Source organism: Hemiscyllium ocellatum, chromosome 5 (genome assembly GCF_020745735.1).
Source record: "Hemiscyllium ocellatum isolate sHemOce1 chromosome 5, sHemOce1.pat.X.cur, whole genome shotgun sequence".
NCBI classification, from domain to species: Eukaryota; Metazoa; Chordata; class Chondrichthyes; order Orectolobiformes; family Hemiscylliidae; genus Hemiscyllium; species Hemiscyllium ocellatum.
In genome coordinates, this window is record NC_083405.1 from 61,224,743 (window position 1) to 61,248,662 (window position 23,920).

At 40.8% G+C, this 23,920-nt stretch overlaps 1 protein-coding gene across 4 annotated transcripts in view; it reads left to right on the forward strand.

The window, feature by feature from the left end:
• The window catches only part of mtrr (5-methyltetrahydrofolate-homocysteine methyltransferase reductase), a 79,703-nt gene extending 67,345 nt beyond the window's left edge, over positions 1-12,358 (forward strand). For 3 of the 4 annotated variants that reach the window (XM_060825470.1, XM_060825468.1, XM_060825469.1), the window contains 2 exons: positions 3,096-3,278; positions 11,896-12,358. In XM_060825470.1, the coding sequence (XP_060681453.1) occupies positions 3,096-3,278; positions 11,896-12,040 (328 nt within the window). In that variant the 3' untranslated portion in view covers positions 12,041-12,358. The remainder of the gene's footprint in view (positions 1-3,095; positions 3,279-11,895) is intronic. The other variant, XM_060825471.1, reaches the window with a different exon arrangement.
• The last annotated feature ends 11,562 nt before the right edge of the window (positions 12,359-23,920 follow it).

Here is a 23,920-nt window from a genome sequence, read left to right on the forward strand (position 1 = left end):
TCCTTCACTGTCACTGGGTCAAATTCCTAGAATTCCCTCCCTAATGGCATTGTGGGTCAACCTACAGCATGTGGACTGCAGCCATTCAAGAAGGCAGCTCACTACCACCTTCTCAAGGGCGACCAGAGATGGTCAATAAATGCTGGCCAGCCTTCACGTCCCATGAGTGAATTTTATACACTTAATGGTAAGGTCCTGGGGAGTGTTGCTGAACGAAGAGACCTTGGAGTGCAGGTTCGTAACTCCTTGAAAGTGGAATTGCAGGTAGATAGGATAGTGAAGAAGGCATTTGGTATGCTTTCATTTATTGGTCAGAGTATTGAGTACAGGAGTTAGGAGGTCATGTTGCGGCTGTACAGGACATTGGTTAGGCCACTTTACAAATATTGTGTGCAATTCTGGTCTCCTTCCTATCGGAAAGATGTTGTGAAACTTGAAAGGGTTCAGAAAAGATTTACAAGGATGTTGCCAGGGTTGGAGGATCTGAGCTACAGGGAGAGGCTGAACAGGCTGGGGGGGGGTTTCCCTTGAGCTTCAGAGGCTGAGGGGTGACTGTACAGAGGTTTACAAAATTATGAAGGGCATGGGTAGGATAAACAGACAAAGTCTTTTCCCTGAGATCGGGGAGTCCAGAACTAGGGGGCATAGGTTTAGGGTGAGAGAGGAAAGATATATAAAAGAGACCCAAGAGGCAACTTCTTCACGCAGAAGGTGGTACGTGTATGGAATGAGCTGCCAGAGGATGTGGTGGAGGCTGGTACAATTGCAACATTTAAGAGGCATTTGGATGGGTATATGAATAGGAAGGGTTTGGAGGGATATGGGCTGGGTACTGACAAGTGGGACTAGATTGGGTTGGGATATCTGGTTGGCATGGATGGGTTAGACTGAAGGGTCTGTTTCCATGCTGTACATCTCTATGACTCTAAATGGTGAGCAGGCCAGTTGGGATCTGTGGAAAGAATTTAGAGAAATTAACAATTTTAGGCAAAGAGCTTTTGTCAATAATGGAGAACTGTGCTGCCATTCCAGGATTTAGGTTAGTGGACCTTCTGAAGCATTTACATTGTTGCTAAGTATAGTGACAAATGATGTGCACAGGACTGAAAGTCTGTGACCAGTGGACCGCCTCAAGGATCGGTACTGGGTCCACGACTTTTTGTCATTTCCATAAATGATTTGGATGTGAGCATAAGAGGTATAGTTAGTAAGTTTGCAAATGACACCAAAAATGAAGGTGTATTGGACGGCGAAGAAGGTTACCTTAGATTACAATAGGATCTTGATCAGATGGGCCAATAGGCTGAGGAGTGACCTTCATAGAGGCTTATAAAATCATGAGGGGCATGGATAGGATAAATAGACAAAGTCAATAGACAAAAGGGTGAGAGGGGAAAAGGTATAAAAGAGACCTATGGGGCAACATTTTCACAGCGAGGGTGGTGTGTGTATGGAATAAGCTGCCAAAGGAAGTGGTGGAGGCTGGTACAATTGCAATATTTAAAAGGCATCTGGTTGGGTATATGAATATGAAGGGTTTGGAGGCATATGACCTGGGTGCTGGCAAGTGGAACAAGATTAAGTTGGGATATCTGGTTGGCATGGACGAGTTGGACCAAAGGGTCTATTTCTGTGCTGTACATGTCTATGACTGTACTCCAGATCTGGTCTTCATTATTCAGGCATAGTCCCACTAGTACTTTCAAGTCTCCTTGCAATAAAAATAATATTCTGTTTGCTGTACCTACATACTAACATTTTGTGACTTCATGCATTAGGACACCCAAATCTTCTGCATCTGTGTTCTGCAATTTCTCACTACTGAGAGAATACACTTTTTTATTATTCTTTCTGCCAAAATGGACAATTTCATGTTTTACCACATTGTATACCAATTGCCAGGTCTCTTGTTCACCTAACTTTTATGTATCCCTTTGAAGCCTCCTTGTGTTCCCTTCACTACATACTACTTTCCTACATATCTTTGTGTCATCAGCAGATTTAGTGAAAATGCCTTAAGTTCCTTCATCTAAGTAATTTTATATAAATAGTAAAGATTTGAGGGCCCAGCAGCTATTGCTGTGGCACATGCTCTATTACATCTTGCCAACAAAAAAATGATCTCTTTATGCCGACTCTGTTTCCTGTGAGTTGACCAATTTCCCATCCATGCTAATTTAGAGTCATAGAGATGTACAGCACGGAAACAGACCCTTCGGTCCAACTTTTCCATGCCAACCAGATATCCTAAGCTAATCTAGTTCCATTTGGTAGCACTTTTACCCATATCCCTCAATCCTTCTTATTTATATATCCATCCAGAGGCCTTTTAAATGTTGTATTTGTACCAGCTTGCACCACTTCCTCTGTTAGCTCGTTCCAAACAGGCACCACTCTCTGCGTGAAAAAGTTGCCTCTTAGGTCCCTTTCAAATTTTTCCCCTCTCACCCTAAACCTATGCCCTCCGGTTCTGGACTCCCCACAACCCAGGGAAGCAACCTTGTCTATTTTTCCTATCCATGCCACCTATGATTTTATAAACCTCTATAAGGTCACCCCTCAAGCCTCCAATGATCCAGGGAAAACAGCCCCAGCCTATTCAGCCTCTCCATATACTTCAAATCCTCCAACCCTAGCAACATCTTTGTAAATCTTTTCTGAACACTTTCAAGTTTCACAACATCCTTCCGATAGGAGGGAAACCAGAATTGCACACAATATTTGAAAAGTGGCGTAACCATTGTACTGTACCTCCCAATTCTTATAGTCAGTGCTCTGACAAGTAAAGGAATTGTTACCTCCCACACTATGATCTTTATTTTCTGCAATAACCTTTTGATGTGGTAACTTCTCAAATGCCTTCTGAGTATCTGAGTTGTGTACTTGAACATCGCCAACACTTTACTGCTCTTCCCTTTGCCAAAAGCACACGTTACTTTAATGAACTCCAATAAATTTAACAGAAGACGGAGAAGGGAACTTTTTAAATAAAAAAAATGTCAGTATAGCAATCAGGAGGAACAAGGGCAACATATAAACCATTTAAATGGAAGAAAGGAAATGATAAAAATATGTTCTGTTCCTGTGATTTCCAGAAATGAGTTAAAGGGCTTTCAAGATAATGGCACATTAACACAGTTGAAAGTCTGTTTCTCAAGAGATCTACCCAAGGATACAACAGCAGGAAATCCAAAATATGTTCAACATCTACTTCATCTCTTTGCTGAAGATGTCACAAAAATGTTGCTGGATGAAAAAGGTTATTTCTATGTATGTGGGTGAGTAGAAATGGGCAGATTCGTAGTCGTGTTGCATATAATTGTACATTGCTGAATTACCCAGAATGAAGCATATAATTCAAGCATAATTAGGTAAATATATGACTTGTAACATCTGGACAGTGCTGCATTCCACACCATAAGGGCACCTGAGATGTTTGAGCTGGTGAATGAGTATTGTATGAACATTCTTTCTGAGGTGGAAAGTACTGTTGATGCAGAATATCTGAATTAAACATAATATACCTCACTGTCTGTAATAACAATGATTTGGAAGAAGAGAAAATGATTGGCCAATGTGAAGGAGTTTAGTCAGTCACTTTCACAAGACAATAAAAATGACCTTTTGAAGAATCCTTTTTGTTTCAATGTAATTAAACACTGGATTGAATTGCAATTATAAATTGATGTTAAAAATCTTAGTGTTGTGCCTAAGGTCTTGTTGTATGCAGTTTTAGCCCCAACACTGCAGGAGAGATGTTAAGGCAACATAGCTGCTCTTACAAACTACTGTCTCATCTCCAACCTCCCTTTCCAAAGACCCACACAATGTTGCTCACCAAGTCCATGCCCATGTGTCCAGGAACAGCTCATTGAAAACCTCCAATTGGATTTCTACACTTGCTACAGAAGGTATTGCCCTTATCAAAGTATCAAATAATAGCAACAAGTAATGTGACTGACGAAGGTAAACCAGTTCTCTGGTGCCTGTGCACTGTCATCTAGCTGGGTGGTGATTGCACTTGGATAGTTCCATATGATGAAACCTATTGAACTAACCATAGTGAAGAAATCATTTACAATGATTGTTGTTCTTGTTACACCCCACCAAAGATCCATTCTGGGACCCCATCTCTTTCTCATTTTCATTCTGCTGCTCAGGAATCTCATCTCATCTATTAACAATGTGTTAGTCTTTACACCTCTATTGTTGATACCTAGCTTGACCTCACTGACTCCTCTCTCAATGCTGCCATTGTTTCTAATTTAACAGATTGTTTCTCTGGCATCCTGTACTCATAGACGTCATACAGCATGGAAGCAGGCCATTCGGTCCATCAAGTTCACACCGTTCCACCCAAACCCACCTCCCTACCCTTAACCTCTGTACTTCCCATGGCTAATCCACCTAGCCTGCATATCCTAGAACAACATGGGCAATTTAGCATTGCCAATTCATCTGACATGCACATCTTTGGACCGTGGGAGGAAACCCATGCAGACACTCGGAGGATGTGCAAACTTTGCCTCAGGGTGGAATCAACCTGAGTCGCTGGTATAGTGAGGAGCCAGTGCTCGCCACCATGCTTCCCATCCTCTGCTGCAGAGAAATTTCTTCCATTTAAATATTTGGAAGTCATTGGCCATCATCCTGGCCTCACACGAAGTGGCTTGTGGGCTTCAGTACTTGGATTAGAAGAACAGTTTGTAGTCCTAGGCCAGCATTAGGGCTGCTGGAATACTGACTGACTGGTAGGCTAATCAGTTTGGCTGGCAGCTCTCTGAAATGGGGCTTTCTTCTGGGTGAGGGGCTGAAGTCCTGCTGCAGTCATGTGTTTTCTTTTCAAGAGTAACAGTGGCTCAGTGGTTGTCTCATAGCGCCAGGGACCCAGGTTTTATTCCAGCCTCTGGTGTGGTTTTTCTCCAGGTGCTCCGGTTTCCTTCCACAACCCAAAGATGTGCAGGTTAAGTGAATTGGCCAAGCTAAATTATCCATGGTGTTTAAGGATGTATAGGTTAGGTGCAGTAGTCAGGGGTAGATGGAGAGTAATAGGGTAGGGGAATAGGTCTGGGTAGTTACTCTTGGAGGGTCGGTGTGGACTTGTTGGACTAAATGGCCTGTAGGGATTCTGTGATTTCCTTGAGCTGTTTTCTGGGGGCTACCTTTTCATTTTCATTAAATCTTATTTATTAGGCAACGTAATTACAGAGTAACAATATTTTCTTTTTTTTTAAATCGGAAGTTTCATGTCAGACCTAACATTATCTCTGATACACTCACGAAAGATGCTGTTTGAGATTTCCAGCATCTGCAGTATTTTGCTGTTATGTGTGTTGGCGGGAGTTTGGACTTGCATGAACTAAATTAGAAAAAAATTTGTTAATGATCAATTCTTCATTAAAATTAAATGCACAAGGAAAACATTTTAACATCCTTGACACCGCAATATTTAAATTGGCACAACAGGCAAAAGTTGACACCAAAAGATGTTCGAAGTAACTGATCGCTACACACTCCAATTCATTACCCTAAACACCTTCCACAAACTGAGGTTAAAGCTAATATATTTCCATGGCATATAAACAACGATATTGGGCTGTTTTAACCAGGTAGTTACAACCATATTTGTTACATCCTGGATATCAATCTTTGATTAAAATTTAACAATTGACCCTGTTAATTACAGTAGATACACTGCGTTACTTCCAAATATAGTAACTCCAGCAATTACACAGCCTTCGTTTTTTCATTAATGTGTAAAGGAATTCCTTGAAAATGAAAGTATTGTTGGATCATAGTTAGCTTTGTTGACAAATTCCCCACCAACTTTTTCTCAGGTGATACAAGAAATTCCACCACTCAAAACCTTTATGCATGGTTTGGATGTAAGCTCCATCCTGGAACGTCAGTTCCAATTTTTATTTTTTTTTATCATACATTTTGAAGGACTTTGAAGGAACTCTGAAAACTTAGAAGTGGATAGGTTGCAGATGAATTTCAATGCAGTGAAGCATGAGGTGATATACTTTGGTACTCCGAACAGAGTATTAAATCTTTTCCATTGTCTGAATATTAATAGCAGAGTGGTTGGTTGTTTGTGTTATTGGTTAATTCGTGACCAGGATAAAGTGTTCTAGATTCTCCTCACTCTTTATGAAGTCTGACAAAGTTGGAAAATGCTATATTTCAGTCTGTTGACTTTTTACTGAAGGACCAGGGCCCTGAAAGTAAGATGGGCTCCATGTACAGCTCTCATGATTTGTTTGATATAAATGATTTAGGCATGGGAAATAATTTGTGTTGCGTTTTAATGTTTCTATTTTGATGGGAAGGGAGACCTAAAGAGACGAAGAAATGGATTTCAGAATAAAAACTTACAAAGGGTTGGGCAAAATTCAGCTGAAGTTCACCACCCACAATGTAATACTGTTTCTCAAAAACCTTTAATTTGTGAGGTTGGTGGTTGGCATTGGTTTGGCAACAATCAGATGGTATTATGAAAGCCAAGCTTTAAACTTAGCAGAATGTATGCAGTAAAGACCATTTGTTTAATTTAGAGTCTTGTACAATGTTCAGGCTCTCACTGTAATTTGGGAGGAACGATCAGATCTCCTCTAATGACTGTGGTGCATATGACCTGGTTATAAGGTGATTGCACCAGATGTGCAACACAGGTGCTGCTCAGGGTTAAATAACCACCATGTAAAATAAATACATTTTATAAGGGGTCTAAATCCTTCTTGCAGTTAACATTGGTGCCTGCATGTCAATTTGCCTGTTTTCTTGCTGGTGAGCAGGTGGGAAGAGGAAAACAATATTGTGATCTTCTCCTATAAGTAGATTCTGTGAACAAGAAAAAATAAATTTTGTTTGTGGAGATGGCAGTGTCCCATGTTCTACACAGACACAAATCCGCAATGGGGTTAGTTTGGTCAACTAGTAAATTTGATTTGATTTATTATTGTCACGTGTACCTAGGTACAATGAAAGGGTTTTTTTTTTGTTTTGCTTGCAGTACAGGCAGGTAGAGTGCATATGGTAATAGAACAGAGCGAGGAATACAGTGTTACAGCTGCAGGGAAGGTGCACAGAGAGTGTTTGCACACAGGTGCTAAGCTAATGAGATGTGGCTACTTAAAAGTCTAGTTTTATTTCATAATTTTTGAACAATGTTTACACAGTATAAGATCCCAGGCACTTCACAGGTGTATTATTGTTGTGGTTCTGTTCGCCGAGCTGGGAATTTGTGTTGCAGACGTTTCGTCCCCTGTCTAGGTGACATCCTCAGTGCTTGGGAGCCTCCTGTGAAGCAATGATGTATTATTGCTCATCATTTGATATAAGGAATATTGGGACAAACGACCAATCAGTGTATCTTCTGGAGGGTAGATCTTTAGAATCATGTATTTGGGTAGGATCAGTCACATTGTAAGAAATGGGTTAATTTGGATTAAAGGAAAAATTGTCTAACTACAGGCTTTTGTGTTATAACATGTTTCTTTAACACAATTGAAGAATCTAGATTGTTATTGGTAGAATGTGAACTTTCCCTACCTGTATTGTGAGAATAAGCTTCTGGCCCCATTTAGTTTAAATTGTCCAGCTATTGTGCGATTTTCTTAATGCATGATTGCACAAGAACTGAGCTGTCATATCAGAACCGATTGTATCGTGTTGGGTTTGGTTTTTTTTTAAAAGAGGTATCAGTATTGATGAAGGAAATACTGTTGATGTGGTGCATATGAACTTTGGAAAAAGAACATTTTGATTCAGTACCACACAATAGACTTGACAAGTTTCATAGCTCATAGAATAACAGACACTAGGAGTCAAAATTGGCCAACTGATAAGGAACAGAGAGTAGTGGTTAACGGGTATTTTTCTGGCAGGATAAAGGTTATAATAATTACTCAGGTGTATTGGGTTACCTGGCTTTTCTAATGACCTACGTCTTGGTAAGTAGAGATAGTTTCAAATTTTGTGTATGATATAAAAAACATCATGAGAGCATTGTAAACTGTGAGGTGGACAATGTAGGACTTTGAAGAAACTTTGACAACTTAAGAGTGGATAGGTGGCAGATGAAGTTCAACACAGAGAAACGTGAGGTGATATACATTGGTACTCGGAATCGAGATAGTATTAAATAAGTTCTGAGGGGCATGCAGGAGCAGCAAAACATGATTGTAAAAGTACATAAATCATTAAAGATGACAGGACTGGTAAAGAGAGAATGTTGATAAATCATACATTATTCCAGCATTCATTCATTAATAGGAGCACAAAGTATAAGAGCAGAAAGTTTATGCTGAACTTACATAAGATACTAGTTAAACTTCCGATGGAGTATGGTGTACCATTCTAGGTGCCAAGCTGTTGGAAGGATGTGAAGACATGCAGCGTGTATAGAAAAGATTTACCAAAACAGTTCCAGGCTGATAAACCTAGTTATGAGGAAAGATTGGAGGGCGGTACAGTGGCTCAGTGGTTAGCACTGCTGCCTCACAGCATCAGGGACCTGGGTTCAATTTGTGCCTCTGGCGAGACTCTGTGTGGAGTTTGCACATTCTCCCTGTGTCTGTGTGGGTTTCCTCTGGGTGCTTCGGTTTCCTCCCACAATCCAAAGATGTGCAGGTCAGTTGAATTGGCCATGCTAAGTTGCCCATATATTGTTAGGTACATTAATCAGGGATAAACATAGGGTAGGGGAACAGGTCTGGGTGAGTTACTTTCCTGAGGGTCGGTGTGGACTTGTTGGGCCGAAGGACTTGTTTCCATACTGTAGGGAATCTAATCTTAAAAAAAAGTTAGTACTATTTAGCCTTTGAGATAAGGGAACAAGGAGGAGATCTGATGCAAAAACAGAAATCGCTCGAAAAGTTCAGCAGATCTGGCAGCATCTGTGAAGAGAAATCAGAGTTAACATTTTGGGTCTGGTGACCCTTCCTCAGAAGGGGAGATCTGATGGAAGTTTTCAAAATCACCAGAAGTCTGGACAGAGAAGATGGGGAGCAGAGTAGATGAGTTCTTCTCATGACCAGACTGAGAACCATAGTGCACAGTTTTGAAGTATATTACAAAAGAAGTAAATGTGACTTGAGAATAACTTATAATACAGTGGGTAGTTCGTGTGGTGGAGGCAGGCTTAATTGAGGCATTCAAGAAGCTACAAGATATTTGTTCGTGTTTACACATTATGCCAAGTTACAGAGAAAACACAGGAACCTAGGAGCAAGCCAAAATGTCCAAAGCTATTCCAGACATGATGGAACAAATGGTCTCCTGTAGTATAACAATTTTGTGATGCATGGATCAAGGAGCATCCAAAAAGAGGAAAGCAGAAATGAAACAATTTAAGAAGAGAATTCTAGAGATTAAAGTAGCTTGAAGGCATGGATGCCAACAGTAAAGACGTTTTAAATCATTGGATACTGAAATGACCAGAATTACTTGACCATCACTATCTCGAGGTTGTAAGTTCAGAGGAGACTAAAGTGATCAAGGTAAGGTCCTGGAGGACCTTTTGAAATCTGGAAATATATAAGAAATTTACAATAATTGCATTTCTTAACTGGGTACTAATGTCAGCCACAAAGATAGATGTTTGATAGAAGATTGAAAGCTCATTCCAAAGTCACATACAACAGTGTCTTGCTGTTTGAACATTGGCAGTTCGGGCCAAAATCCCTCTTCCTGGCAATGACCTTAATTTGAACTCGCCTGGAGGTGTTACGGTATAACACCCGAGCAGTGATTAGACGTTATTTTCATGCATCAATCCTTGTGCTTGCCGGCTGATAGTTAAGCAATGCAGTGATTATAAATTTCACTTAGCAACATCCAAGCTGCAAAACCAGAATGTCATTCGCAACTTTGAAATGTGCTTTCAATCATCTATCACGCAGCTTGTAATCACAAGCTCAAGGTGTGAAATATCCATCAAGGTGGAGAGAGGCTTTGATTCAAGTGTTGGCCATTAAAATGCATCACTTTTTCCTGAATGAGCGTTTGCAGACAATTTTCTCCTTTAGTGATCTTCCACTGATGTCATCTCACTAAAAACAGTTTGGTAGCTCTTATGGTACTGAAAATATTTGGGGAAAATTGCATAGAAATTGCAATAAAGATTCTAGTGTCCCATTTCCACTATACTAAACACAAATGCTTGGGAGACTCTCCACTTTGCAGTCTATTTTTAATTTTTCAATTAAGTCATTTGTTTTGGCTTTTAAACTTGTACTTTATGTTAAATTTGAAGTGTTTCAATTTCTTGAGGACTTTGACAAGTGCTAGAAGTGAAGGGTAAACTCTTTCCTATTTTGTAGTTGTTTTGTGCGTTGAGGAGGTGAAATAAGAATCAGAAAACAGCAAAATAATTTGAATGGGAATTAGTAGTGGCTTCAACCAGGTAGTTTCTGGAAGCTGACTTGAGAAATGGTATCTCTTGTTAACTCAATTGTGGTATGGATTAGAAAGGAATCATAAGTATTAATACTTTTAAAAAAATGTTGAGTTGATATTTATTTTAAAATTAAGAAAAATTGGTTGAAGTTTTGATTTTTTTTTAACCTTGAACATCTCAATGAGCTATTTGTGTTGTATGCAGACAAGCTTAGTATATCAGCTAGTTGCTGTACTAACTAAACTTTTTTTTAATTTTTAAAATGAATACTTTTTCCTCGCAGCATTTAGGAATGTAGTAATGATAATGATTTTGGAGGGAAGAGGACAATGGAGGTTGGTCAGTTTACTGTCCCTATGCTAGCTAGATGGGAAAAGCAAACTAAAGTGTTTATTTTTCCTAAGTATGTAAACAGATGTATCTCCTGACTTGTATGGCACAGTGGTAGTGCCCATATCTGTGGCCAGAAAGCCAACATTTTAGTTCCACCTGCTCTATAGATGTGTCTGAACTGATTGATTTAAAACGTCTATAAGCAGATGTACATCAGGTTCAAAGAGTTTACAGCATTGACGGCTTTTGCGGATAATGTGTACACTATTGAAGGTGGGGAAACAAAGCAGTAATTCCATCTCAGAGTCAAATAAGCACATTATTTGTAAATTGCTTTCAGTTTTCTAATATTGCGTGCAGTTTGTACCATTGGAATGAAGCTAATGCTATACTGTGGTACAATTTTTAAAATGGATGTTGATATTGCTCTTTTCAGCACAGAAACCTTTCAGTCCAACTAGTCCATGCCGAACATAATCGCAAACTGATCTAGTCCCACCTGCCTGGTCCTGGCCCAAATCCCTCCAAACTTTTCCTATTCATGTGTCCATCCAAATGTTTTTTAAATGTTGTAATTGTACCCTCATCCACTGCTTTCTTAAGTTCATTCCACACACAAGTCATCCTCTGTGTAAAAACAGTTGCCTCTTATGTCTTCTATAAATCTTTCTCCTCTCACTTTTAAAAATTTGACCGCTAGTCTTGAAATTTCCCCATCATAGGGAAAAGACAGCTGCCATTAATTCTACCCACACCTCTCATTATTTTATAAACTTGTATCAGGTCACCACTCTACTTCCTACTCTCCAGTGGAACAAGTCCCAGTCTATCCAGCCTTCCTTTCTAACTCAAACATTCCATACCCGAAAACATCCTGGTAAATCTCTTCAGAACCTTCTCCAACTTAATAATATCCTTCCTATAACTGGGTGACATCTTTAATCTTTTACACTGAATTTGATTGAAAGCATTAATTGGTTCTGACTTCCATTTGCTCTGCTGTAAAATTCTTAATTGTTCAACTGTACGCAGAATATCTGTGCCCTGCAAGTATTACCTATCTGCACTTGGGATTTTGTGAGATCTATAAGAAAAGGCATAATGTCTGAGAGTAGTGAAAGTGTCCCTTTACTGACTTTATTTTTGCTTCTTGCAAACAGAGATGGCAAGAATATGGCTAAAGATGTGGCCAGTTCTCTGACTCAGATTGTATCAGAAAAGCTGGGCGTGGATACTTTGGTTGCCATGAAAATTTTGGCCGACTTGCGTGAAGAGAAACGTTACCTACAGGATGTCTGGAGTTAACTGCAACTGGAGGGGAAAATATAAGTGGAAAAAAACACTTTCCACAGAAATTGCTTCACAGTTTTAAATGCTAGTTGTTTGAAGGAATGTTAAAATAAGACCTCTCATTGCCAAAGTGCTTGTGGAATTTGTTTTTGAATAGTTGGCACTAACCCTTATCAAAGATAGTGAGGCAATGCTCTTTATTTTGAGGGACATTGCTCTGATGTTATTGTGAAACAAATTACAGGAAGTGGTCTCAACACCACCTCACATAATCTGCTTTTATGATGTTGTTAAGTATCAATGGGAATTTCTGCTGTGTGATCTTTTGAGCTTTTGGATGAAATCTAAAAAATATTGTGTTTTAACATCATGTAATTTTTTTACAAAAATGTAATTTTTAAATTATGCCTTTTAAAATGTCCTCTTATTAAGTTTGAGCTATACACATATGGTTGAAGATTCCATAGAAGTCCAGTTAGATAAAGTGTTAGATTATTGCTGAGATTTGCTCTAAATGTCAGCATTTTGAGCACATGTACATCTTGTTATGCAAATCACACCACGTTTATAAATTCTTAGGCTTAGCTATGAAACACTGCATTTTGTCACCTTGTTTGCTGGCATTATTTGTTGTGCTGGCCTTTTTTACTTTTATTTATATTAATTATATAAGAATATGTTGTGAAAATTTATCTTATGCCAATAGGTAAGCGCTATCATTTGTGATCACTGGAACTGTAGCCTTTTGACCCTGAGCAAAGGTAATATGTTCTCTCTATTGCATTACCTTTCTTGAATACTATGTTTCAGTAGAACATTGGGACAGGGTTGAATGCAATGGTTGTATTGGTCCTGTGAATGTTGATCAAAGGACTAATCTTTTTCCCTGTCTCCCTGTTCTGTTAGCTATTTATTTAAATTCTAGATTTATGTTCCTGTGTGCTCATCCTTTAACGCAGATTACCTTTTCCCATTTTAGAGTGTGCATGTTTGTGTGATAGTTTGATTATTCTTCTTTATGCAAAAATTGTCAATTTTCAATTATTCTCAGGTCGCGTATGCTAGCAGATTCTGCACAGAAGTTTTTTACGTGTGACTTCACTTCTATTAATATTGTTGTCATTGGATGCAGTGAGACTGCAACCATGAAATAATTTGAACAATGTGATGTATGACCAGCTGAGGAGAAAGCTAAACATTTTTGGACAATCTTTTACTGATTGCAAATTGAACCATAACATTTTTACGATAAACACAATGTAAAATTGAAACTGGGCATGACCCAGATTTTGCAGTCAGCAAAAGGAAAGTTGCTGACCATTCACTATGCTGTCTGTAGGTTTTTTGTAGGATTTGATTGATAATTTACTATTTACTAATAACTTATTAGCCGATACAGCTGTGCAGCCTCTACAGGGAGATGTGGCAGGGCAGACAGCAGCATGGCTCTTCAAGGAATAAAATAAAAAATCCTCCTCACTGAGACAGTTAGGAGGAAGTTTAACCACAAACAGGCTGGTGTGTTCAAGTCAGTCTGATGGTTAAATTTTTTTTAAAAAAATCCAGTTTCCAGCTGACCTGTTGCCAATCCACCTCTAGCTTTGCTGGAGATGGCATGTTGGACAAGTGACCTAGCTGCTCCATGAGTTGAGATGGCACTTTGAAAACTTTCCAGTCTTATTCCTTAACTTTAAAAATATTACTGTGAATAGCCAGTTTCTTGATCCATAGGGGACCTGGCAGCTAATCCCAGAAGGGTCACTGGACACAAAACATTGACTCTGCTTTCTCTCCACAGATGCTACGAGACCTGCTGAATTTCTCCAGCAATTTCTGTTTTTGTTTCAGATCTCTAGCATCTGCATCTTTTATTTAACCCAGCTGTTGGCTGGTTGTATCCAGGAAATAAGTTCTTTTTTTTAAACCTACCAGCTGAATCCTGCATGCTTATCTGTGCAACCCCATGATCAGACACTTCCTTGTTCCCCCAATCTCCACGATTCCCTTATCGCAGCCTCCAGATAATACAAATCTCCCTTGTCCTCCGGCTTCTGATGATTTGCTTCCTGCCCAATAGGAGGGGGAGCCAGTCTGTGACGATGACACTACATGCAATGGAGTTAAGACCCTATAATTGTGTAGGGAGCCTCAACCTCCAGATTCCATAGCCCCTACTGAGCCCACCCACCCACCCACCCACTTCTCTCCTGCCGTTCCCGCCCCAACACCCAACTGGTCAGGTAAAGTCAAAGTTATGCTTTAGAGCCAGAGGAACATAGGAATTGAGAGCAAGAGTCAGCCTTTGGTCCTTCAGTGACGAAGAGCTTTTGCTTATCCTCTGCTGCCTGACCTGCTGTGCTTTTCCAGCTCCACACTCTCGACTTTGATCCTTCAAACCTGTTGCACCATTCAACAGGATCCAGATTGATCATGTCCTTAGTTCAGTTTTAGTTCAAGGAAGTTGACCAGGAAGTATAAATTTAGACTTAAAATCCGCTACTGCACAGTAGTGAAGGTCCAAGTTTACTTGGAGAAGAAATTTCACATTTCTGCATTTAATTGCATTGATGGACTCCCAGAAGCTGGTGTCTAATTTACTTTATAATACCTGTGAATATTAATAACATTACTATGATACCATTATGTTTGTGATGTTTTCATGTGCTTCGTCTTAGCACTCCTCCATCCACATCCACATTCAGAATGAAGGAGCTTGTCCTTGAGTGGCAGGGTTCATGAGCAGTTGGTTTCCTAATGTGGTCAAACGGTGCTTATTGTCTCAGGGGAAAAGCAGAGATTTTGGTGATCAACCAGCCCGTATTTTATGGGATTGTCTCATAATGTAATGTCTCACCACACCTTCCTTTTATTTGTTACATGGTAAGCTATGTTTCTCGTCAACAGCTGGAAACCTGCTACTGCCATTGTATCTTTGTACTTTTATACGTGCGCAATGTTACTGACCCACTTAACTACAAAGAGGAGGGAAGAGAAGTGGAAATGGCTGAGGCTGAACTCAGAATTTTCTGTTTGGAGTCAGAGTTATACAACACAGAAACAGATCCTTCAGCCCAGCCTAGCCACACTAACCAGATAAACCAATCTCACCTAGTCCCCCATTTGCCAGCATTTGGCCCATATCCATTTTAAACTCTTGCTTTTCGTCCACCTATCCAGATGACCTTTAAATGTTGTAATTGTACCAGCGTACACCATTTCTTCTGGCAGCTCTTGCCATACATGCACCACCCTCTGCATGAAAAAGTTCCCCCTCAAGTTCTTTTTAAATCTTACTTCTCTCACTTTAAACCTCTAGTTTTGGATTCCCAACCTTGGACAAAGACCTTGTCTATTCACCCATCCATGCAGCTCATGATTTTATAATACAGTAAGACCATAAGACATAGGAGTGGAAGCAAGGCCATTCGGCCCATCGAGTCCACTCTGCCATTCAATCATGGCTGATGGGCATTTCAAATCCACTTTTCTGCATTCTCCCCATAACCCTTAATTCCTTGTGACATCAAGAATTTATCAATCTCTGCCTTGAAGACATTTAGTGTCCCGGCCTCCACTGCACTCTGCGGCAATGAATTCCACAGGCCCACCACTCTCTGGCTGAAGAAATGTCTCCACATTTCTGTTCTGAATTTACCCCCTCTAATTCTAAGGCTGTGTCCTTGGGTCCTAGTCCCCTCACCTAACGGAAACAATTTCCTAGCGTCCACCCTTTCCATGCCATGTATTATCTTGTAAGTTTCTATTAGATCTCCCCGTAATCTTCTAAACTCCAATGAATACAATCCCAGGATCCTCGTATGTTAGACCTACCATTCCAGGGATCATCCGTGTGAATCTCCACTGGACACGCTCCAGTGCCAGTATGCCCTTTCCGAGGTGTGGGGACCAAAACTGGACACAGTACTCCAAATGGGGCCTAACCAGAGCTTTATAAAGTCTCAGGCTTTATATTCCAACCCTCTTGAGATAAATGACAACATTGCATTCGCTTTCTTAATCACGGACTCAACCTGCATGTTTACCTTTAGAGAATCCTCGACTAGCACTCCCAGATCCCTTTGTACTTTGGCTTTATGAATTTTCTCACCTTTTAGAAAGTAGTCCATGTTTGTATTCTTTTTTCCAAAGTGCAAGACCTCGCATTTGCTCACGTTGAATTCCATCAGCCATTTCCCTGGACCACTCTCCCAAACTGTCTAGGTCCTACTGCAGCCTCCCCACTTCCTCAGTATAATCTGTCTGTCCACCTAACTTTGTATCATCGGCAAACTTCACTAGAATGCCCCCAGTCCCTTCATCCCGATCATTAATATATAACGTGAACAGCTGCAACCCCAACACTGAACCCTGCGGGACACCCCTTGTCAATGGTTTCCATTCCAAAAAAGAACCTTTTATCCCAACTCTCTGTCTTCTGTCAGACATCCAATCCTCAATCCATACCAGTAGCTCGCCTCGAACACCATGGGCCCTCACCTTGCTCAGCAGCCTCCTGTGTGGCACCTTATCAAAGGCCTTTTGGAAGTCTAGATAGACCACATCCACTAGGTTGCCCTGGTCTAACCTACTTGTCACCTCTTCAAAAAATTCCAATATGTTTGTCAGGCACGACCTCCCCTTACTAAATCCATGTTGACTTGTTCTAATCCAACCCTGCTCTTCCAAGGATTTAGAAAAATCATCCTTAATGATGGATTCTAGAATTTTACCAACAACCGAGGTTAGGCTAATTGGTTCATAATTTTCCATCTTTTGTCTTGATCCTTTCCTGAATAAGGGGGTTACAACAGTGATCTCCCAATCATCTGGGACTTTCCCTGACTCCAGTGACTTTTGAAAAATCTCAACCAATGCCTCCGCTATTTCCTCAGCCACCTCCCTCAGAACTCTAGGAAGTAGCCCATCGGGGCCAGGAGATTTATCAATTTTCAGACATTTTAGCTTTTCTAACACTTTCTCTTTTGTATTGGCAACCATACTCAACTCAGCCCCCTGACTCCCTTTAATTGTTGGGATATTACTCATGTCTTCTAATGTGACGACTGACGCAAAGTACTTATTAAGCTCTCCAGCTATTTCCTTATCTCCCATCACTAGGCTTCCAGCATCAATATGAAGTGGCCCAATGTCTATTTTTGCCTGTCGTTCATTTCTTATGTATTAAAAGAAACTTTTACTATCATTTCTAATATTACTAGCTAGCCTACCTTCATATTTGATCCTCTCCTTCCTTATTTCTCTCTGTTATCCTCTGTTTTTGTTGTTTTTGTAGCCTTCCCAATCTTCTGATTTCTTAATGTTCTTGGCCACGTTATAGTATCTCTCTTTTTCTTTAATACATTTCCTGACTTCCTTTGTCAGCCATGGCTGTCTAATCCCTCCCCGGATAATCTCTCTCTCTCTCTTTTCTTGGGGATGAACCTCTGTACAGTGCCCTCAATTATACCCGCAAACTCCTGCCATTTTTGTTCTACTGTCTTCCCTGCTAGGCTCTGCTTCCAGTCGATTTTTGTCAGTTCCTCTCTCATGCCCTCATAATTACCTTTATTTAACTATAACACCATTACATCTGATTTTGCCTTCTCTCTTTCAAACTGCAGACTGAACTCTACCATATTATGATCGCTGCTTCCTAAGTGTTCTCTTACTTTAAGACTTTTTATAAAGTCTGGTTCATTACATAGCACGAGATCCAGAATAGCCTGCTCCCTTGTGGGCTCCATGACAAGCTGTTCCAAAAAGCCATCCTGTAAGCATTCCATGAATTGTCTTTCTTTGGATCCACTGGCAACATCATTTACCCAGTCCGCCTGCATATTGAAGTCTCCCATGATCACCGTGATCTTGCCTTTCTGACATGCCTTCTCTATTTCCCGGTACATGTTGCGCCCCTGGTCCTGACTACTGTTAGGAAGTCTGTACATAACTCCCATTATGTTTTTTTTGCCTTTGTGGTTCCTCAGTTACACCCCCTCAGACTCCACATCATTCGGTGCTATGTAATTCAGTGCCATAGATTTAATTTTGTTCTTAACTAACGAAGCAACCCCTCCCCTCTGCCTGCCTCCCTGTCTTTTTGATAAGTTGAAAATCCTCTAGCGCTCTATAAGGTCACCCTTACAGGCCACTGAGGTTATAGACCTCTATAAGGTCACCCTTCAGCCTCTGACACTCGAAGGAAAAAAAACCCCAGACTATTCAACTTCTCCATACAATTCAAATCCTTGTAGATCATTCCCTCACCCTTTCAAGTTTAACAACAAATTTCCTATAGAAGAACGACCAGAATTGTACACAGTATTCTGAAAGTGGCCGAACCAATGTTCTGTACAGCCACAATATGACATCTCAGCTCCTACACTCTGTTCTGACCAATAAAGGCAAGCATGCCAAATGCCTTTTTCACCACCCTGTCTACCTGCAGCTTCGCTTCCAAGGAACTATGCACCTGCACCCCAGGGCTCTTTCTTTAGCAACACTGCCCAGGGCCCAGCCATTAACTGTACAAATCCTGTCCCTTGCGTTATCAAAATGCAGCACCTCACATTTATCTAATTTAAACTCCATCTGCCAAACCCTCAGCCCATTGACCCATCTGATTTTTTTTTGTAAACGTAAGCTGCATAGGAAAGGATCCTGGCTGTCAGAGCTGCTCTTGGTTTTGAGGGTTTTTTTTCCAGCACTCCGGGATTTACTCACATCCTTGGGGCAGAAATAGCTGCTTATATGTTTTCCATGATTTTTGGAATTTTTAGAATAAAGATCAAAACCTAATCTACATTAAAAGAGAGGGAGAGTGAGTTTCGGGAGAGTGGCCATATGGCAAGGTCTGAGACCGAAGCATTGTATAAAGCTTGGAGATCAGCTTTGTATCAAGCAGCCAGTCAGTGTAGTTTCACATCTGTGGCGGCATGGTGGTCAGGCCCGAGATTCAGCGGCTTCCATGTCCGCTTTCTGCAGTGATGGAAAATACTGCTCCTGTCTTTTCCTTCACCGCAGGAACCTATGCATTGTGAATTGAAGAAAGATTAACTTTGTCTGAATTATATATGATTTCTGTTATGAATATAGGTGCTGGTGTATGATGATTTAAACACTGGATTTCTTTTGAAAGTACAAGTGATTATAAATTATTATTCTATTCTAGCTGTCAGACTGAGAAATTGCACAAGAGTTCAGGAGATCTGCTTTCATTGAAACAGCAAACAAACTGTGCAGTTTCTTAAATGCTACAATATGATTCATATAGGAAATGTTCAGCAGCAAGTGATATAATCATAAATATTTTCTCTGTTTTACTGTTTGTAAATGGTATTGAATATTTATCTTGTACTCTTCCTCTTTCCTTACCTCATTAGACACTTGGCTTTGTGTCTGAATTTGGGGCCTTGAGTCAGAACTCAGGCTTGCCTCACTCTAAATCTTGTCAACACCCTCCAATCATCCTTTCTGAAGTGTCTGTCACTTTCTAAGAGCTGCTCACTTGAGACACCTTTCCAGTTGGAATTTGGTCTGCACTTTATGGCTGCCATATTGGCCTGAGGGATTGCCACTATGCTGCTATTTCTAGACCCGAGAACAGCACTGGAGAGTGGGTCTGCTTTGTATTCTTGCAGCCAAGTATAAGCTTTGGTGTCAGTACATGTTCGTGAATATTATTGAGCTAAAGTATTGGTACTACGTAAATTACAGTTTGAGTTAATTTGATTCTTCAGAATTTTTCCAGACATTTTTGCCTCATTTCCTGTGGCATAATAACATTTTCTGTCTTTGGTATAATAAATTATGTTGTCAAAAAAGTCAGAGTTTTTTGAAATATGAGCACACTTTATATTTTAAGAAAACTTGAGATTATTTATAGTGTAAAAATAATGGCAGAATTGTAAAAATGAACAAATGAGACTCTTGAATAAAACTTCATTTGTTCAGTGTTATCATATTACCTTTTTTAAACTCCATTCTTGGGATGCAGAGTCACTGATTAGGGTTGGATCTGGAATGAAGTGGGGTTAGGGATGATTTGGAAACTAGTGAAGTCGATGTTGATGCTATGTGTTTGAAGCGGTCCAAAGACAGAAGGTGAGTTTTTTTCCCTCCATTTGGCAGGTGGCTTGGATTTGCTGGTGGAGGAGGCCCAGGACGTGCATGTCCTTGGGGAGAGAGAGAGAGAATTGAAATGGTCGGCCACAGGATGGTGAGGTTGTTTGGTATGTGTGTCACAGGGATGTTCTCTGAAACATTCTGTGTATTGGCATTCTGTCCCCCCAGATGTAGAGGAGACCACGTCAAGCATATCTCTTCCACTTCACACAACTCCACCCTTGAACACCACCCCTCCAACCACAACAAGGATAGAACCCCCCTCACCACCCCGGTCCTCACCTTCCACTCCACTAATCTCTGGATACAAAGCATTATTCCCCACCATTTCCACCACCTACAATCCAGATCCTACCAGCATGCTGATGGGAGTGGAGAGAAATGTTATGGAAGAGTTATGATGCAAGGCACAGAGTACAATGTTGATGTTGCTGAGGACAGTACATAGGTAGGGCTGAACATGAAAACATCTATGTACTGTCCTCAGCAACACCAACACTGTACTCTGTGCCTTGCACCATAACTCTTCCATAACATTTTCTCCCCACCCCCATCAGCATGCCACAGAGACCATTTCCTCCATGACTTCCCATGTCTCCTCTTCCCCGCCCCCCCCCCCCCCCCCCCACCAAACATCCTGCACCTTCCCTTGCTGCCAGAAGAGGTTTAAGGCCTGCACTCTCACCTCTCCTTGCATATCCACGCATCTTATTTGCCGCGTCCATTGCTCTCTGTGGTCACCTCTACATCGGAAAGAGAAGACACCTACATGTGTAATGTTTCAGAGATCATCTCTGGGACACACGCACCAATCAACCCCACCGCCCTGTGGCTGACACTTCAACTCCCCATTCCACTCTGCAAGTCCTTGGCCATCTCCACCGCCTAATCCAAGCTATTCAACAACTGCACGAAGCATGCCTCATCTTCCCCCTTGTGCCCCTTCAACCAAATGGCATCAACATTGACTTCACCAGTATCCTCAACTCTCCTCCCCCACCACATCCCAGATTCAACCCTCTGACACGGCTCTGCCTCTTGACCTGTCCTACCTGGCTATCTCGCTTCCCACCTAACAGCTCCAGCCCACCCACCTATCGCTATAATCCCCTTCACCTGCATCCACCTATCATCATCTTCCTATCTACCTTGCCCCCCAGCCCACCCTCCTAATTTATCTCTCAGCTCCTGTTCTTACTACAACCCCCCCCCCCCCCCCCCCCCCCCCCCACCCCCACCACACACACACACACACATATTCCTGATGAAGGGTTTCTGCCCGAAACGTCAACACTCCTGCTCCTCTGATGCTGCCTGACCTGAGGTGCTTTTCCAACGCCACATTTTTCAACTGAAGTGAAGAAGGCTGAACAATTAAACAGAATCAAGGTAATGGGAAAATATTTTAAACAGGTTTTCTGTACTATTCTTCACAATATTCCAAAAGGGAGGTGGGTCATTAAAACAATGATAACTCAAGAAAGCTTACTAGGAACACTAATGACACTAAAAACTGACAAGTCTCCTTAGCCAGATAGACCTCTGGTCTTAAAGAAATTGTCTGTAAAACTTTGAAAATTTTCCAGATTCTGGAATGGTCCCAGCAAATTAGAAAACTGCAAAATAAACACACTTCCAGAAGGAGGGATTTGGAAAACAGGAAACTGGAGGCTAGTAAGCCTAACGCTGGCCATTGGGGAAAATTAAAGAATCCATTATTAAAGGAAGCAGCTGAGTATATAGAAAAAAAACATATTACAAATCAGGTAATCATTCAACATGCTGTTGTGATAATGAAGACATGTTTGAGAAATGTAATAAATAAATAAAGATGAAGAGTAAAGGAGGAAATTGAGCATTTAGGAAGGGTGAAAGCACATTACTAAAAAGCATTCATTTGCAGGAGTATTATGTCTAATACGGGTTTGTTGCCAACCCATGTAATCAGCAATGTTTCACTTCCGGGAGTTAACACCACAGCTGAGACTCAAATTCACCTTAAACAGGAACTGTTCATGCATTATCTTAAACAGATTTACCAGATCCAACAATGCTAAACCACAAATACACTACAACAGTGTATTAGGATTGACTTAATAACAATTTCTCTCCCTCCAAGCACAAGTGGAAAATATTAAATAGTCGATGATACTAAACTATGCGAAGAACATTATAATGCCAAGTATGACAATGAACTATGCAGCCAAATATTAGATCACATGATCAAAAGCTTGGTCAAAGTGATAAGTTTCAACTACTGTAAGAAAGGAGAGACTTAGAGGCACAACTGTATTGCAGGGATAGGAGGAGAAAAGGGGGGAATGGGGAAAAGATTTTCACATAGTTTAGCATCAAGCAACTGAAGGCACAGCTACCAATAGCAGAGCAAGCCAGAATTAGTGAAGCAACAGCTATCTTGGACAACTGTAAGGCTGGAGCAGATGACCAAGAGAGAGTTGAGCCATGAAGAGATTTGAAACAGATATATTTTTGAATCAAGCAGTTGCAAGATCAGGAGCTAATGCAGCACATGGGTGGCAGGTGAACAAGCTTCCATGCATGCATTTTCTAAGCCCAAAGGAGGATATTGTTCTCTATTTGTGGGCCAGCGGGAAATGTTCAGGATGACTGAATGGTCCAACCTTCTGTTCTATCTCAACTCTCAATTCAATCTCCTGCTGCTCTCTGGTAATGATGAGCAAGCTGTTAACATGAGCCATTTGTTTTCCATACCACACCATTTGTCAGCCCAGGTACACATTTTGGAGGCTGTGTTAGTGTTGGGGCCAGCAAGTGGTGAGGAACTGAGCACAAGTGAGCTGCAGCCTGTTAAGAGGCAATTAATAGTCTGCTTGCTGTTTGATAATGTTGCAGATAGCCTCTGCCTCAGGACACTCTGATATGAATCTTGATGCAGAAGGTTACTTAATGTGTACATACACAGAGATGCCAAGTGCATTGTTTTGGTCTTCAATTCTCGTGTCACTTTCAATCAGGAGTCTGGCTTCAAATTTGCAGAGGGTATTGTGTAGCATTCGCCCTATTCAGTCTCTGCTCATTCCCCCTATTGTCCAGCAGGCCCTGAGGCACTTGCACTACAGCCTCCATTACTTCTTCAGGCCTTTATGCAGACAGCTCCCCAAACCCTCCGCCCACCTTGTGAGGATGTCAAATCCAGGAAATCACCACAGCACACTCAGACATTCAAATGGACCTTCCATGCACACACCCTCCCAGGGCCGTCAAACAACATTATTATTGAGCACCCCTTGTAGGAAAAGGCTGGATAATTTCAGAATGATTTACTATTTCATTACATTTCAAATATAAATTTCATGTGATATGACTTCTTGGACCCTGTAATATCCTGTTGCGTACCTATTCTGAGTAGCTTATAATTGCAACAAAAGTTGCTTGGAATGTCTTTGAAAAATATTTTGTCATAGATTTGCTTTTACAAACTTGTTGAGTACACAAAACACTGCATTTAAAAATCTAGGATAAATGCAATAAGATCTTCACCAAATACTGCTATTTTCTCCATGAGTGACCCTGAGAGTTCATTAGTAATGCATAGACTGCTCTTGTTTGTGTGTTTTAAGATAGGACAAAAAAACAACAGATGTGAACCTCTTCCAGTATCTTTTTTATATGCATTATTATTCAAGTCCCAGTTTTTCCTTCCTGTGATTGGTGATCCATTTTCCTTTGAAAAAGAATGGAATGAGAGCACATTAATCTTTCTTGGAAATGAATGACAATGGGAGCACATTA